We start from the raw sequence: 17240 nt of genomic DNA, 5'->3' as shown, positions 1-17240 counted from the left end.
GCGTTGTCTGCACTGTCTTACTGACAATTTTATTTCATTTATTTTTTACAGTGTACTTTGTTCTGACCCCCCATGCAGTCAGAGTGATTACTTTATTGCTATTTAACTTGGTTGACGTGTTTTATTTAAACATGTTCGTCTGTACTTATACAGACGAACAGACACAATACAAATAATGCTTATGGCATTATTTGTATTGTGTGTGACATCTGTCGTTGTTTTGTTTGCGAGCATAACTGCCGAAGTTGTTTATTTTTAGACGTTAGGTTTTTGAGCGGCGTATGTATCTGCTCCAGTCATTTTCACTGCGTTATACAAGTGGTAATTGCTTCTTCTGTGGTGCTAATGTGGTGTTAGTTATGTTGTAATATTACATAACTGTTTTGATTTGCGTTGGCTTTCATTCTATAGGATTTATACCTTTTTATTTTACTGCAGTAGTATCGGCTCTGCATTTCACTTTGTTCCTTCTGTATTTTCTTTGTCGGGATATTTTCAATGTATTGCTCACTCCTGCCTAAAGTCTGGCATTCAGACTGGCACTACTTTCTTAAATAAATAAATAAATAAATAACATGTACTGAACCACTACCACTCGAATAGACCAAAAATGCTTTTAAATGTATGACGTCACACGTACCAAAGATACGGTAGCCGTAAAACCTAATCATGCCATTTTTGCCTAAACAAATGTGATATATTCTGTATAAGCAGCAAAGAACATATTCAGGTTCCAAGGATTACCTGTAAAGCCTCTTTTTTCAGATCTGAGTGGCTCCCATGGACGTGTCATTTTTCACCACCTAGGTGGCAGTGAGACACAGCTGCATTTTTAAAAATTCAGGGAGACACACTACTGATATATGATTTTCTAAAGTCAGCTACTTTACTCTGAGATGCATTTTCATGAACGTCATGGGATCACTCGCTCAGGTGATGTGCATAGAGTCGCATGGTTCATTCCAAGAACAAGCAATAAACATCAATGACTTGCGAGTATTCAGAGGAACTCGCACTCTCTCTTGCTTTCCTTCTGATCTTCGCAGCGGAATGCCTTGCGAAATTGCGCAGTCCTTGTGGCCAGGTCGCAGAGTTCTGCACGGTCTTTGTCTCCGCAGAAATGGCTGCAGAAACTCACGAAAAACGTTTGCTCTTCACTCAGCGACTCGAGGAATCGAAGCTTGGGAGAGCTGTGCACACCCTTGGCGGTGTCGGCGAACGCCCGCAAAGTCACGTTCAGGGCGAACAGGTCTGCGAGTGCGCGCTTCTCACGTCGGCTGTTCGCGTCGTTCAGCGAGCACTTGAGCTTCTGTCCCCACCTCATATCTGGCTGACCGTATCCGTCGAGCATCCTGCCACGCTCGTCAAATGCGCGAACGAGACTGCGGGCCATCTCGAAACCGAGACCGCTGAACGCCATGAGAAGGGAGCCATGCCTGCATTCACAGTGTAGAAGGTGAAGAGAGAGATTAAACATCTTGTTAAGAAAATGCTAGTAAGTGTGCCGGAAGGACCCCTTGTCCGCGGTTTCTAGAACGATCTCAGCGAGGGTCGTCGTGATTGCTACTCGGCTGGCTGGCTGGCTGGCTGGCTGGCTGGCTGGCTGGCTGGCTGGCTGGCTGGCTGGCTGGCTGGCTGGCTAGCTGGCTGGCTGAGAATACCTAAATGCGTCTAACCTAAATGTTCCACATAACTATTTTCCATGTTGCCAGTGTTGTTTGTAAGTTTACTGCCTCTCAGATGCTATTGCTTATTTTGTGTCAGGTTCTGTTTTTTTATGTGAAAGTGCATGTGTGCTTGTTCAAATGATAAGCTTTCATGTAACGATATATGTCTTCATTGTGCATTCACCGCAATAATGCTAATTGTTAGTTTAAAAGTCTGTTCTAAGTGAATGCACCTTAAAAACTCACTGGATTCAGTGTGTAAATTGTAATTTGTGCTGTAAAGAAATTGGCTAAAAGGTTATTAGTTGAATAGTTCTTAATTAGTTATCAATTATATTTCTTGTGCAAGTAATGTCCGTCTCTTTGAGGAATCTCACTCGATGAGAATATTTGTGCTATATGCCCCCAGGTCATTTTTAAATCTGCCGCTTGAATTATAACACCGGGTATATAGTCTCTGAGGCAAGCTCATTCAAAGGAGCACGTGCCGTTGAATGAGCCATACTGTAACGGGCATACAAGAGGCAGTTGGGAAGATTAGGAGGACGAAGTGCTTCTAGGCCGGATTGCGCGGTCACCATCATCACAATTATTATTATTATTATATTATTATTATTATTATTATTATTATTTTATTATTATTATTATTATTATTATTATTATATATTATTATTATTCAAAATCTACGTATTTACTTTGCGGTATTTAATTATTATTAAATTCATATTACTATTCCTATTCAGCAAAGCTGACTAACTTATTATTGACTTAGTATTGAATTATTGAATTATTATTATTATGGAATTATTATTGAATTATATTATTATTGAATTTTGATTATTGCTTTATTTCTCATTTTCAATTAATCATTTATTTTTATTCTTATACTTATGTATTTATAAATTAATTTATTTTAAATTTCTATCCTAATACCACCCGGTTCGTGGCCTATCCCCTCAGTGGGTTGTGCCAAGTGTTGAGGCATCAATCATCATCATCCATCTCCGTAAATAAAGTCATTTCGGCACAACTCTCCGTAACAGTTGTGGTGGAAGGTGCTGGGTAATCGACACCCGAAGACGGAGGTTATACCGCAAGTTCTTCGTCGAAGCCGCCGCCTTGCTGGACTTCCACCGAACCCAGCGGAGTTGAAGATGTCCCGCGACGCCGAAGAGCAAGGGCCTGTCCCAGCCCCTGCCAGTTCTGTCCAGCAACTACGAGATGCACGTCCCTTCGCCGGAAAGCAGGGCGAAGACGTCGATGAATGGCTCATCCATTACAAACGGGTGAGCGCCTACAACAAGTGGAATAGCACTTCTCAGCTTTCCAACGTTGTGTTCTTTCTTGCGGATACAGCGTTGGTGTGGTTTGATAACAACGAGGAGACATTCACAACATGGGAAAGATTTGTTTCGCAAATCAAAGAGCGCTTCGGTGACTCCGTGACGAAAAAGAAAAGGGCATGAGCAGACACTTTCACAACGCGCGCAAGTGCCGGGAGAAACATGCATGACCTACATTGAGGAAGTGCTAAAACTCTGCAGGATGGTGGACTCTGGCATGTCCGAGGAAGGCAAAGTCGGTCACATCCTAAAAGGAATCGCCGAGGACGTTTATAACTTTCTGATCGGTAAAGACAAGCTGGCCTCCGTCGCCGACGTCATCCGGCACTGCCGCACGTTCGAGCACCTTAAGACGAGGCGCGTTACGCTGAAGTTTGGTAGATTAGCCAACGTTATGACCGTTGCAAGCATAGATAACGACCAGTCGCTCGATCTTGCTTCAACCATCCGTCAAATAGTTCGAGAAGAGCTCACCTGCACTCACAAGTGATTCGCCGCGATACTCATCACCCATGCTCGACACCAACTGTTGAAACAACCGTTTCATCATTCTCCGAGTATCCAGCGGATTATGGACTCCCGCCTCGACAGCCACCACTTGTCTACGAAAGTGGCGCTCCCTCTGACGCTCGATCACGATGGGCAGAGCCACGTTATTATCGCCAAGGCCCCGTGACTTATGATGCCGGGACGCGACCAGAGCGACGTCGACCCTACTACCAGGACCTCAATTACGACCGACACAGCCGATCCCAGCGAACACCGGAGGCGAGTTACCCAAAAGAGAACGACCTCGCTTACCGCCCACAGAGAGCAAGCATTGGTTTTGAGGAGTATACAGTGAACCGTGACCCTCCCGTGTGCTACAGCTGCGGTTCCACGGGCCACATAGCTCGCTACTGTCGCCAACGCCGTCAGTCACGAAGGACAACACTGATGTTCTCGCCACCTAGAACCCGTACATCGCATGACCCATGGACCAGTTCACTTCCCACGGACCGTTTCTCGCGCGAGATCAGACGCAGCGATTCGCCAGTGTCTGACCGCAGCCTGACACCACCAATTAACCGTTCTCGTCGTTGTCCGTCCCTTCGGCGCTGTGCATCTTCGCCCCCGCCGGTAAACTAGCATCCGCGGTCGATGGAGGTGAGGTCGCCGGACGGTCTTTGGATGAAATACCTCTGCCTGCTGTGATGATCAAAAACAAAGTGAATGTGCTAGTTAACGGATTGCCGACCATTGCTTTAGTTGATATTGGTGCGAATGTGTCTGTGATAAGCCTCGCTTTCAAGAACCGCCTAGGCCACGAAGTTATGTTTTCATGGGACGATGCCGTTACCTTTCGTGGAGTGGGCGGCGAGTGGCTCCACCCCCTCGGTGTTTGCGCTGTGTCACGTTGGCTGCAGGGGCGTAGCCAGGGGGGGGGGGGGGGGGTCAAACTCCCCCACCCCGAAATTTTTTCCGTAACTCCCCCCCCCCCTCCCCCGCCCACTTACCCACCCTTTGTTCTCGTCCTATCGCGCTGACATAATTCAAGAAACCGGTGCTACTATCACAATTTCATTCCTGGGCGCTTCCGTTCGGGTTGGTAATTTACAGCGAATCATGTCTGCATATGGAAAAAAGTGACACGGTGTTTCTCAAGGCTTTGACACTCTGTGAGGTTTTGGGCGAGAATGTGGCGGCCGCATTCTGAAGCAACAAATGCGCAACTAATGTAGCAACAAATGCGGCAGCCGCATTTTAGATGAAGTCGAAAATGCTCGAGGCCGCTTTACTTAGACTTAGGTGCACGTTAAAGACCCCAGGTGGTCGAAATTTCCGGTATACATTTCCGTCGCTTCCCTTCAGGTGCTGGTTAGGCCGCGCTCGCGCAGGATAGGCTACGTTCACACTTGGTCTCGAAGCTGTCGGAAGCGGCAAAATCTTGCAAAATCCGCCCGCCTAGGCGGCAGAACAGGCAGAAAGACAGGCGGCGAGCCAAATCTGTCTCATAGACCGATTTCTTCGCCATGGCGAAGCGGAAACGTGGCAGAAAGTCGTTCTGTTAGCCCGGAAGCTACACTAGCATGTAAACATGGCCCCAAAAGTGTGGGCTGCAATGCTGATCGACGCGATCGAGAACCACTCTTTGCTATACGACAAGAGTGGTACTAAAACGTACTGTCAGCAACACTCGCGATAGTATTCAATGTCAGGCGACCGGAGGTGCGGCAACGAAGCCTTGGCGTGACTCAACTTCTCGCGCTTTTGCAAAGCCAGGCGAACCCACCACCGCCGTTTCCGAGGTGTCCGCGTCTTCCGTTTATTCATTGTCCATTTCTAGAAAACAAGTAGGTAGAAGTATAATAGCCATTTCTTCTTCCACTTTCATGGCAGACAATAGTTAGACATACTCCTCGTTCGCGTTCCATAATTCTCCTCGCACGTGCACGGTATGTTGCGGAAGTCGCGGGGTGCTTTTCTCGTCGCGACGATAGATTGGGAGCGTAAGTCTCACGTAGGACGCACAGGCTTTGGCGAGCCCCAACACAAAGGCCAGCCCAGATTTTAGCTTTGGTGTTCCCGTTGCCGCTTTGGTGTCCTGGAGGCGCCGACAATAATACGAAATGATGAAATGGTATTAGAACTTGTAAATAAAAGCTAATAAAGAAATATAATCACGCCTAGGCACCAACCTGCAGTGACTCAGCGGTACCGCGCCCGTGTGAGGAGAATCACGGAACTCCAACGAGGAATTTACCGAAGGTCGCAGATGACACGCGAAGTTGCGCAAAATTATCACTTTTGATGACGGGTGGGCCAATGAATGAACATACCGCTCGAAATACTGCGATAATGAGCGCCACCACGCCGACAAACGTACGCAGACGAGAAGGATCTGGACGAAAACGGCAGCGGCGGCCGCGGCGGTAGCAAAACAAATGTGAACAACTTGGAGATGCGCGAAAAAGTTTTCCGGCCGCTTTGGCCTTTCCGTCCGCTTGCCGCTTCCCAAGTGTGAACGTAGCCTTAGCGTACGTTAGAGCGGTATTATTTAGAGCGGTATGTTCATTCTTTGACTCAGGTACCGTCATCAAAAGTGATCATTTTACGCAACTTCGCGTGTCATCTGCGACCTTCGGTAAATTCCTCGTTGGCGTTCCGTAATTCTCCTCACACGGGCGCGGTGGCGCTGAGTCACAGGTTGGTGCAGGTGCAAATATTTGGACTGCAGGAGGGGTGCAAACCAGGAAACAGCGGTTAAGAAAAAGGTTAATGAAACAGAGAGGGGTCTGTGGAAAACAGGGATGCAGACGAAATCAGTACTGGGAACATACCGAACTTTCAAGCAAGAAATTGCGAAAGAAAATATCAGGACGGGAGTATTGCGGACTAAGATGTATCGAGTCAAGTACCAAGGTATAGACACGTTGTGCTGTGCGTGTGGAGAAGAGGAAACGGCTGAACACCTCATACTTTTCTCTAAAGGGCTTAACCCTACAGTGCAAAGCAACGGGGCTGATTTTTTCAAAGCATTGGGGTTTAGGGACAGTGAAGGCAAAATAGACTTTAAGCGGGTAGAAATAACCAAACAGAGGTTATCTGATTGGTGGATAAAATCAAGGCAGGGGTGAAATTTCACCCACCACAAAAGTACAAAATATGTTAATAGTCATGGCTAGGTGGTGTATGCCACCGCCCGGTTTAAAGGGTTCAGCCTCATCCATCCATCCATACATCCATCGTGCCTAGGCGTGAATATATTTCTTTATTAGCTTTTATTTACAAGTTGTAATACCATTTCATCATTTCGTATTATTGTCGGCGCCTCCAGGACACCAAAGGGGCAATGGGAACACCACAGCTAAAACCCGGGCTGGCCCTTGTGTTGGGGCTCGCCAAAGCCTGTGCGTCTTACGTGAGACCTACGCTCCCAATCTATTGTCGCGACGAGAAAAGCACCCCGCGACTTCTGCAACATACCGTACACGTGCGAGGAGAATTATGGAGCGCCAACCAGGAATCTGCCTAACTATTGTCTGCCGTGGAAGTGGAAGAAGAAATGGCTTTTATACTTCTGCCTACTTGTTTTCTAGAAATGGACAATGAATAAACGGAAGACGCGGACACCTCGGAAACGGCGGTGGTGGGTTCGCCTGGCTTTGCAAAAGCGCGAGAAGTTGGGTCACGCCAAGGCTTCGTTGCCGCACCTCCGGTCGCGCGACGTTTAATACTATCGCGAGTATTGCTGACAGTACGTTTTAGTGCCACTCTTGTCGTAGGTAGAGCAAGGGCTGGTTCTTGATCGCGTCGATCAGCATTACAGCCTACACTTTTGGTGCCATGTTCAATTTTACGACCGGTTGTTTACATGCTAGTGTAGCTTCCAGTGAAGCAGAACGACTTTCCGCCGCGTATCCTCTTCACCATGGCGAAAAAATCGGCCCGAGACTGATTTGGCTCGCAGCCTGTTTTTCTGCCTGTTTTGCCGCCTAGGCGGGCGGATTTTTCCAAGATTTTGCCGCTTCCGACAGCTTCGAGACCAAGTGTGAACGTAGCCTTAGTCTGCGCGCGAAACGTCTCTTGTTTGCGATTGCGCCCCTACGGAAGGCTGGTAGTTACTGTTGTGTTGTGGAATCCCAAACCAGCAATGTACACAAGAAGGCGTTGATGCCAGCAGTGAAATTCCACCGACTCGCCACAGAATGCACGAAACAGACAACCGACAAGCATGGATTACTGCTGTGCGCAGTACAGCGTAAGTAAACTCTTGTTACAGGCGCAGACAGTTCTCGTCGGAGTCCACGCGTCCCGAGAAATTGCTTATGTGCACTATGCACTGAACAAGACCGGAGTTCATTCATGCATCACTAGTACACCAATTAGTCGAGATTCTGTGACGTACAAGGCCGCTTCCTGTTTTCACCGGTGTAAGTGAAGCAGAAATGAGTTGCACGCACTACTTAAAATGCGTACACATGCCATATCTATGCTGTGCGGTGAAATATTCTGTACAATTCCGAATCTGTCGAACGTAAAGGCAAATGACGGCTGCACGCTCGCACACAGCGGAAGACACAGCGGCCCATGCACTTGTCGCAGGAAATGCAACCCTCTCGTATGAGGGAGCAGGGCGACGAAAGCTTCGAGAAAAAAAAAAGCCTTACGCCTTTTTGTGCGTGTTTAAGTTTTCTAGCGCAAAGACGCAGCGAACAAGCTATTGCTATGGGAGTAGATATAGCCTGGTCACACGTGCATTTTCACGTGTATAGCCGTCCTTGACTTGTGAAACGCACTTCGCCCCGACGGGGACGACGCTATCTACGCTTAACGGAGATTAACAATTAATGATGTCTTCTCCGATCGAGCGGGTCGTCTCAATGATGCGTTTTCGAAGATTCGTCCATTCAGTGGCGCGATCAGAGACCGTTGCTCCAAACGCCCACTGTACCTGTCGTACTTACTGTATTTTACTGAGCTTGCTTTACTTTTTACTTAATTTCCCCACAAGCACACGCGAGCGGGGGGGGTATTACGGAACCAGTAATTAAAAGGGTTGCTGCGGGCGAGAACGTCCATGACATACAGGGTGTCCCAGCTATCACGCCGCACGATTTTTAAAAAAAGGAGGAACGGCGTTACGCGAAGCACACCTAGTGCGTATTGTTTCCAGTACAGTGGAGTAGCAGCCAGTAATTTTTACGTTACTGAGATTTAATTAGGTAACTAGTCCCATGTCTTTGATATACCTGCATAGAGTCTGCTTAAACTACCGATATTTATTATCGATCACGTCACGTAGAAGAAAGCAGACGCTCCCCCCCCCCCCCGAAAAAAATTTCTGGCTACGCCCCTGGTTGGCTGGGAAAGTGTTTGTGTCGGAGTTTTTAGTCGTTGGCCGCTGTTCGCGCGATTTAATTCTCGGCATAGATTTTCTGCAACACTGCGGCACTTCTGTGGACTGTGGAAATGGTGAAATGCATGTGAACGAGGTGCTTTTACCCGCGCTTTCTGAACAAAGCTCGTGTGGCGAAGAAAGGGATACACTCAGTGTGCTTGATGAAGTGCTTGCCCCCTCATGGTGTCTAACGCCCGTTCGTGTTTGTGCGACTACTTTTGACGCTGCTTGCGTTGACCTCGTGATTAGGCCCATCAGCATTAACTGTGCTAAAAAATGTATACTCGTGCCTTGCTCTGTCGTGTGCATGACGAGAGGAGTTTCAGCGTTGTGGGCGCTGAATTGTTCCGCCACGCCAGTAGCCCTGCCTCGAGGCATGAAAATTGCCCTTTTCGATGAAGCTTCATGCAGCTCAATAGCAGTACTCACAGCAGAGCCCGCTCCTGCTTACTCTGCATGCGATTATCGCCCTTCTGAAGAACTGATTCTCGGTATGATCAGCAAGGCTCTCTGCACACCTGAGCGTCAAGCACTGGTACAAGTCCTGTCCCGACATGTTTCTGCGTTCGATTTTGCTCATGGAGATGCGCCACTTGATTTACCGTCATCACGAGCTCGCCACAGAATAGATACCGGCTCAGCACACCCCATTCGCCAGAAGCCCTACCGCGTGTCATCCTCCGAGCGCAAGGTTATCGCAGAACAAGTTAAGGAAATGATGAACAAAGGTGTTGTTCAAGAGTCGTCTAGTCCATGGGCAGCTCCAGTAATCCTTGTCCGGAGGAAAGAAGGCTCCTGGAGATTCTGCGTAGATTACAGACGCCTAAACGCTGTGACGAAGAAGGATGTCTACCCACTAGCGCGAATCGACGACGTCATCGATTGTTTACACGCTGCTTCTTATTTTTCGACGCTTGATCTACGATCGGGGTATTGTCAAATCCCTATGGAACCTAAAGACAAGGAAAAGACCGCATTCGTGACCCCAGATGGCTTATTCGAATTTAATGTTATGCCTTTTGGCCTCTTTAATGCTCCCGCCACCTTTGAAAGATTCATGGATACAATATTACGTGGCATAAAGTGGGAGATATGCATGTGTTACTTGGATGATGTTGTAATCTTCGGCCGCACGTTGGAAAAACATAACGCCCGCCTGAGCCTTGTTCTGAGTTGCATCGAGAAAGCTGGACTAGTTTGAAACTCAAAAAAAAAGTGTCGGTTTGGCGAGCGTCAAACATTGGTTCTGGGACATCTAGTCGACAAGGATGGCGTCAGACCCGATCCTCGTAAGATTTAAGCAGTCAGCTCCTTCAAACCACCGCAGACAGCACGAGAACTTAGCTCCTTCATTGGTCTATGTTCCTATTTTCGTCGTTTTGTACCCCGCACCCGTTGACATCTATTCTGCGACAGGATGTAGCCTTCACATGGACACCGGAGTGTGACGCATCATTCTCGCAACTGAAGTTTATACTAACGTCAGCACCCCTCTTGCGTCACTTCGACCCATCTTGCCCGACTGAAGTGCACACCGATGCTAGTGGAATCGGAATACGAGCGGTACTTGTACAACGTCACAACAACGCCGAAAATGTCGTCGCATATGCCAGCCGCTGTCTGAGCAAGTCGGAGCGCAATTATACGGTTACGGAGCAGGAATGCCTGGCAGCTGTTTTCGCCGTGCAGAAATTTCGATGTTATCTTTACGGAAGACCATTTAAGATAGTCACCGATCATCACTCTTTATGCTGGCTGGTTGGCTTGCGTGATCCATCAGGTCGACTCGCGCGCTGGGCGCTGCGCCTACAGGAATATGACTTCGTGGTGTCATACAAGAGCGGACGTCGTCATGCCGACGCAGACTGCATTTCTCGCATTCCTCTTCCGACTTCCGACTGCGAAGCTGAGAACTTTGAGAACTTTCTCGCTGCCATTACTCGTACGTTCCCCGACGCGGCAGACTTTCAGAGAAACCAACGCAATGATCTCAACCTGGATCTGCTGTTTGCCGCCGCTCGTACTTCTCAAGGCAGCGGTCGCTTCACCATTCGTGATGAGTTGCTCTATAAGAACAATTACTCCCGGAATGGAGCACGTTTTCTTCTAGTTGTTCCCGAGAGTACCCGCTCCGACGTCTTACGCGCCATGCATGACGATGCGACATCTAGTCATTTCGGTTTCGTGCGAACGCTACACCGCACGCAAGAGCGATTTTACTGGCCCAACATGTACCAGACAACCAAACACTATGTCGCTAGTTGTGAAACGTGTCAACGTCACAAGCGACCAACCACCGCTGTACCAGGTCCCCTGCAGTCATTGACACCGCCCTGTACACCTTTCGAGCAAGTAGGCATTGACCTTATGGGTCCATTCCCGTTATTTAACAATAAGAACCGTTGGATAATCGTTTGCGTGGACCATATCACACGGTACACAGAAACTGCAGCCATACCCTCTTCCACCGCTGCATGTGTGGCACTCTTCCTGCTGCGTTCCGTAGTCCTTCGTCATGGCCCGCCGCGTGTTATCATCAGTGACCATGGTCGCCAGTTGACTGCGGACGCCGTTGAAGAGCTACTTCGTCTGTGCACTTCTGAGTTCCGTCACTCCACACCGTATCATCCACAGACCAATGGCCTTGTTGAAAGGACGAACCGAACACTGACCAACATGCTTGCCATGTATGTTTCCTCGAATCATAAGAACTGGGACGACGTGCTGCCCTTCATAACCTACGCATACAACACGGCGAAACATGAAACCACGATCTAAAGCCCATTTTATCTCCTCTATGCAAGGCTACCGCGCAGCCCTCTCGATACTTTCCTAAACTTTATTCTGCATGACGACGATTCTGTGTCAAAGACTGTGTGCCTCGCTGAAGAAGCCCGCCGAATAGCCCGTCTTCGTACTTTGGCCTCGACAACACCGTACAAAGGACCGTTACGACGAGCGTCATGGGCCTGTTTCGTTCGCCAAAGGCGACTTGGTGCTTCTTTAATTGGGAACCGCCACGCAAGCGGGCCTTGTGTCAAAAGTTCCTGTCCCACTATTCCGGCCCATACGTTGTCCTGGAGCGTTTGAGTGAACTTTGTTATGTAATAGCTCGCCTCCTGGGCAATGGCCGGCGATCAAGCACAACGCAGGTGACTCATGTTGCTCGCCTGAAACGTTTTTACCCTACTGATGCCTCCTAACTCGCCCTACGGGCTTCGTCTGCTTGTGGGGGAATGTAACGGGCATACTAGAGGCAGTTGGGAAGAAGAGGAGGACGAAGGGCTTCTAGGCCGGATTGCACGGTCACCATCATCCATCTCCTGTAAATGAAGTCACTTCTGCACAACTCTCCGTAACAATATCTTCAAGATGAATTCCGCAGTGGTGCCGCGCTCATAGTAACTGAAGTAAATGTAAGTAAATCGGTACTAATATATCAAATGGGCTCGAAGGGGTCAAATTTGTCCAATTATTAGGCACACTGCCTACAAAAATAGAATATATAAATAAATCTACACATAAAGCATTTAGTGATAACTTCCGCAAAACTCAAGGGAATGACAAATGATTCCGCCTTACAAATGAGTTGGTACCTGGGAAGACGAAATGAAACAGGCTATTTAAGCTAAGAATGTGTACCTATATGCACACAATGCACGGTGCATGAAAGCTTTCGCATTGCGTCGCCATCGCAATGCGGTCTGCGTGGCAGGGAACAAACCTGTGACCGCGTGTAGAGCAGCGCAAAGCCATAGCCACGAAGCTACCGCGGTGGATGCATAAGAAGTGAAACGGGAGACTTCATTATTCTTTATCTCACATAAAGAATTGTTCAAGAAATGCGTTCCAATATTTTTTAAATAGGGAAGAAGACCTAATAAGGCTTTTCATTCCCACTTATTTAACAAAAGAACCATCATTTTAAACTCATTCGAACTAGTAATTAGGGCAGGTAATTGTGAAATTTAAACTAATAAAGTTCTTTCCCGAAAGAGTCAGAACACTTAGCAAAATGGAAGACTTAAAGCCGGCCATTCAAGGTGTTCATAACCTGTTCCAAGCATGCGGAAGCTAACACAGCGCTAATTTATACTGTGTAATGAATTCCCTGTGAATGAACATTTCCCTCTTGTAAACAGCATGACGTAACGGGCCTTGAGCAAATCGAATTGCGAGACGTGTGCAAAAAGTTAGTGGGCAGATCATTTTCCCTCGCGCCATGGCAATCATGGCAATCTGCTGTGATGTACTTGTCTGAGTACGTTTGTTTGCTGACAGAAGCTGCCCATCAGCGTACCGCCGAGAAGCTTTTTTCCCTGCGGCGAGTTTTTTCCCTTGATCATGCCCTGAGAGGTGGTGGAACTCCGATCCATAGTGTTGGCCCAACGTGCGATTTTACAGCATATATGCTTACCTCGTGAGCTACCGTGATGGCTCTAAGGATATAATTTCGCTGCGCTGACCAAATCCCGGTCGTGACGGCCAGAAATCCATGGAAGAGAATTACGAAAACGCCTGTGTACTGTGCACATGGCACGCATTAAAGATCACCAGATGCTCGAAATCAGTCTGTAGTGCACCACTACGGCGTGCCTCATAATCAGTTAATTGATTTGGCACGTAAAACGCCCAAATTTGAACCCATGACCATCCACTACGGGAACAATGAAATCGTGCTGCTTCCCTAAGGCGTACGGCCTTGCCAGGTAGGGACACGTACGGACATTTGGTTGAGCTCGCTGAGCATTGAGGGTGCAGACGATTGACATCTACGATCAGGATCAAGAAGCGCGATCACGATTCTATGGATCCAGATCGAATAAACTCGTGATCGGAAATGCTCGAGTAGCAGCAATCTTTCCGGATCGGGCTAAGCCGTGATCAAAATTGCACGAGTGACAAGGGCACCCATCGATGTGACAGAAGGTTTAAGTGCGTGTTCGCTACAGTAGAAAACCGCTTTTGTCAAAGTTCACAGTAATGCATTGTCAGGTGGAGAGATGCTTACGTGCCATGTGTTTTCATCACATAAACTCGTACGTGACTACTTTATCCCGGCACTTGCCTTTTGTATTAGCGCGCTAAATTAGTATAATGCAGCATAAAAACAGCGGCACATTGCCAATGCAGAAACCACTTAGTTCGACGTTTCTTCAGAAAAGCACGAGTGAACTCCGAATATTCTATCCGAGTCTTACGGCTGCCATTGGTCGCGACGTATTGCCAGCACCCACGTTTGGGGACGCTTGTCGTGTTTTTGAAAGCAAAAAATGCCGATGCCACAGCCTTCTTTTGTGTCATTTACGCACCCAGCCGCGTAAGAATTTGCCGGCATGATGAACAGGCTCGGCGGACACGCACAACACAAAACACACAAAAATAAAAATGGCTACTCCGCGCCTTAGCCAGTGTATTTTTGACAAATAGTGTGCATCTGTAGGGGACATGCGTTGTGGCAACATTTGTTGCACTCACCTCATATAGTAAGGTGCCAGGAGGGCCCACACTCCGAGTTCCAGAGAGTTGCGGCTGTACAGGTAGCGAACGCTGCGAGTGTACCACCGGACGCGCCTTGTCATGAGACTGTCGTAGTAGCGGTTGGTCCTTGACTCCTGGAGCACTTTCATCGTTTGAAGCCGCAGCCAAAATAACGACTTGTCTTCTCCGGGAAATGCTGTGTAAATGTCGTTCAGCACGTCCTTGCGGAAGAAGGGTTCAGGAGGCCAAAGGTGAATGCTTAGCTCATCTACAATTTTGGCCTCTGCCCTAAACTTTGTCGTCGAAGTGAGACTGTTTGTGTTTTTGATGGTAGCAAGTAAAGCGTCAGTAATAGAACTGAAGACCTGCGTGACGCCATCACGTTGTGATTTGCTGAAAAGTTCGGAAATGTAACCAGCTACAACAGCCAGGCCGTGCATTTCATGCACAGCTAGAAAGCACAGAGTCTTGGTCGTCAGCTTTTCGGCGTCCCTGTGCGCAGAATTGAAGTCGTCGAAACGGGAGCCCATCGCCCACCCGTAGATGTAAGCAAACATCCAGCCCGTCACATTTAGAGCCGCGTCGATCGGCAGATCTTCGAGCATAGTGAAAGCGTGGTTGATCCTCGCTTTGTTGAAGGCGAGTATTTTTGTTTCGTTAGAAAGGGTCAGGCTGACAGCACCGTTGAGAGAATTTCGCAACGTGGCCAGCCACTGCTCTGGGCCCACGCTCCCAGAAAGGAGATGGACTTTCTCGATGGGCACAGTGACGTCCATTTCGTCTGCATCTTCACTCTCCGGATCCCGCCGAAATGATAGAGTGCTCCGCACGATTCCTTCATCTAGCCGCAAGTCGGTCAATTCCGTTTTGCTCAGCGACACGGTGCCTTTCGAAAGAAAAGACGCCACCTGGTGGTGAAAGCGCAAAACAAAACATTATGTTGTGACAGCGGAGCGTATAGATATTACAAGGTAACACTTTAAAAGTGCCCCTGTTTTCATTACGAAGTGTTTGGTAAAAGCGCCAACTTTGAGACACAGCCAATCCCGAACTTCAACATATCAGATAAGATTCGTGCGTGCAAAGAAGACATGAAGAAAATAGTGATAGTGACCGTACAACACAGTTTACCTTTATCTAGTCTTTTGGCTCCTAGTAAGTGTTACAACAAAGCTCACCTTTATTAAAGTCTGCCTAGTAAGGTCTGCCACAAAAATAAGGCATACAATTTAACTTTTACTACGTCATACAGACTTTTTTGAGGCTGATGTTTTTTTTTTGTTCTTCTGGCCATTGAATATTTTTCATGGAGCATGGCCTCAACGCCCAATGCCTTCAAGAAGGCCATGAGGAGCCATTGTCCGCAATAAATGACGCACTAGAAATCCGCCCCACCATACGTACGCAAAGTACAGCAAACTATTATGCTCCGGACCAAAGTAATTGCTAATAATAGTTTGTAGGGTGCAGCTGACGCGATATATACGCTTGGGGAACTATATTCGAGACGAATTAAGGTGACACAATACGGCTCTGGACTAACAAATGGAAGCAACTCGGCTTCGCCCTGTGGTACTGCGCATCAGCGCTGCTACCACAGCATGTCAAATCAATAAATCAAGCGCAATTCGCTGTCAAGTGCACCATGGCTCACGTTTCATAACGGTCTGGCGGTTTTGAAAACAAGGAGTGGCAGGTGAGTTGTTCCGCTGATCAATTCTCTTTCCGCATTTATAGCATAGCGCATACCCGGAAGCAAGGCACTGAAATAGTTCTACTTAGCTTGTTGGTTTTTCTAGGTGCGCCCTTAATCTGGCTGTAAATTCTGCACCACTGGTAAATCAAGAAGAGATTTTAATAGAAAAGGCAGTTTACCACGCTTTTCTGAATGACACGTACTTGAACCTGTTATAAAGAAATTCAAGTGCCAACGAACCCTTTTACCCTAATCACTACGTCCAGAAGAGCGGAGAGCTGGACGAGTAGGTACTTTTCTGGGAACCTAGTACTGCCACACAAGATATGAAACACGGTGAAAGACACACCAGCCACCTTGTGTCTTCCACTGTCATTCGTCCCTTTGACCGTTGCTACCATATGTTCCCATGTTCAACATACGTACAAAAGTTCCATGTCCTTCCTCTAAATGCTATTTACACCATACCTTTAGCGTATCTTGTTATTTTGTATGCGCCACTAACAATGTAAATAACCACCTGCTGCGCGACTTTTTCGTAAGCATCGTCTCCGAGGGATGAAAGCTGCGCCATGCGGAACACAGGCACAGGTCCCGGTTCATCCAACGTGATCACGAATTCCTCTCGCTGCGCCGAGGACATCACGTTCACGTCGAACCACAGAGATACTCGCCAGTTTAGGGACAGGTCCACCAGTATTGGAAAAAGCGGGTTACCTGCAGAAGCAGATGAATTCGGGCTTTGATGTACATATATTCTTATAATTAGCTTGCTTAAATCTGATAGCACGGAAGTAAGCTTCCTCCTTGTTATGGTTCTTGGCCGTCGCCATCGCATTTAAGACTTAATTAGGATTGATGTGGAATTAGAAACTGGCCTGATGCGGAATGCCTAACACTTATTCAATGAGCAAGAACCAGTTTCAGAGCCTTTTTGCACACCACAATGGAAGATACTTCGGTGTCTTTGTGCGTAAATATTGTCGCGTTGTACTGAAGGTGAAGAAGCAGACAGTGGTGAAAACGTTGAGCAATGAAAACTATTGATTGGGTGAACATGTGCCAAGAAAAAACAAGCGATACTCAATGCAATACTATGGCGGAAAGCCTCCCCCCCCCCCCCCCCCCCCCTATAGTCGGCGATCATCGAAAATATATTCTGCAGGTCAAGC

General features: G+C 47.7%; 1 protein-coding gene across 1 annotated transcript; it reads right to left on the bottom strand.

Moving 5' to 3' along the window:
• Nucleotides 1-1000: 1000 nt before the first annotated feature.
• LOC119462801 (endothelin-converting enzyme homolog) lies at nt 1001-16711 on the bottom strand. The gene is made up of 3 exons (XM_037724045.2): nt 16574-16711; nt 14370-15280; nt 1001-1436 (listed from the first exon to the last, which is right to left on the bottom strand). The coding sequence occupies exons 1-3, from the start codon at nt 16709-16711 to the stop codon at nt 1001-1003; spliced, it is 1485 nt and encodes a 494-aa protein (XP_037579973.2).
• Nucleotides 16712-17240: the final 529 nt, after the last annotated feature.

The sequence above is a fragment of the Dermacentor silvarum genome, chromosome 8 (assembly GCF_013339745.2).
Source record: "Dermacentor silvarum isolate Dsil-2018 chromosome 8, BIME_Dsil_1.4, whole genome shotgun sequence".
NCBI lineage: Eukaryota > Metazoa > Arthropoda > Arachnida > Ixodida > Ixodidae > Dermacentor > Dermacentor silvarum.
Note: the sequence above shows the minus strand (reverse complement) of the source record. Positions and strands in the feature narration are given on the sequence as shown.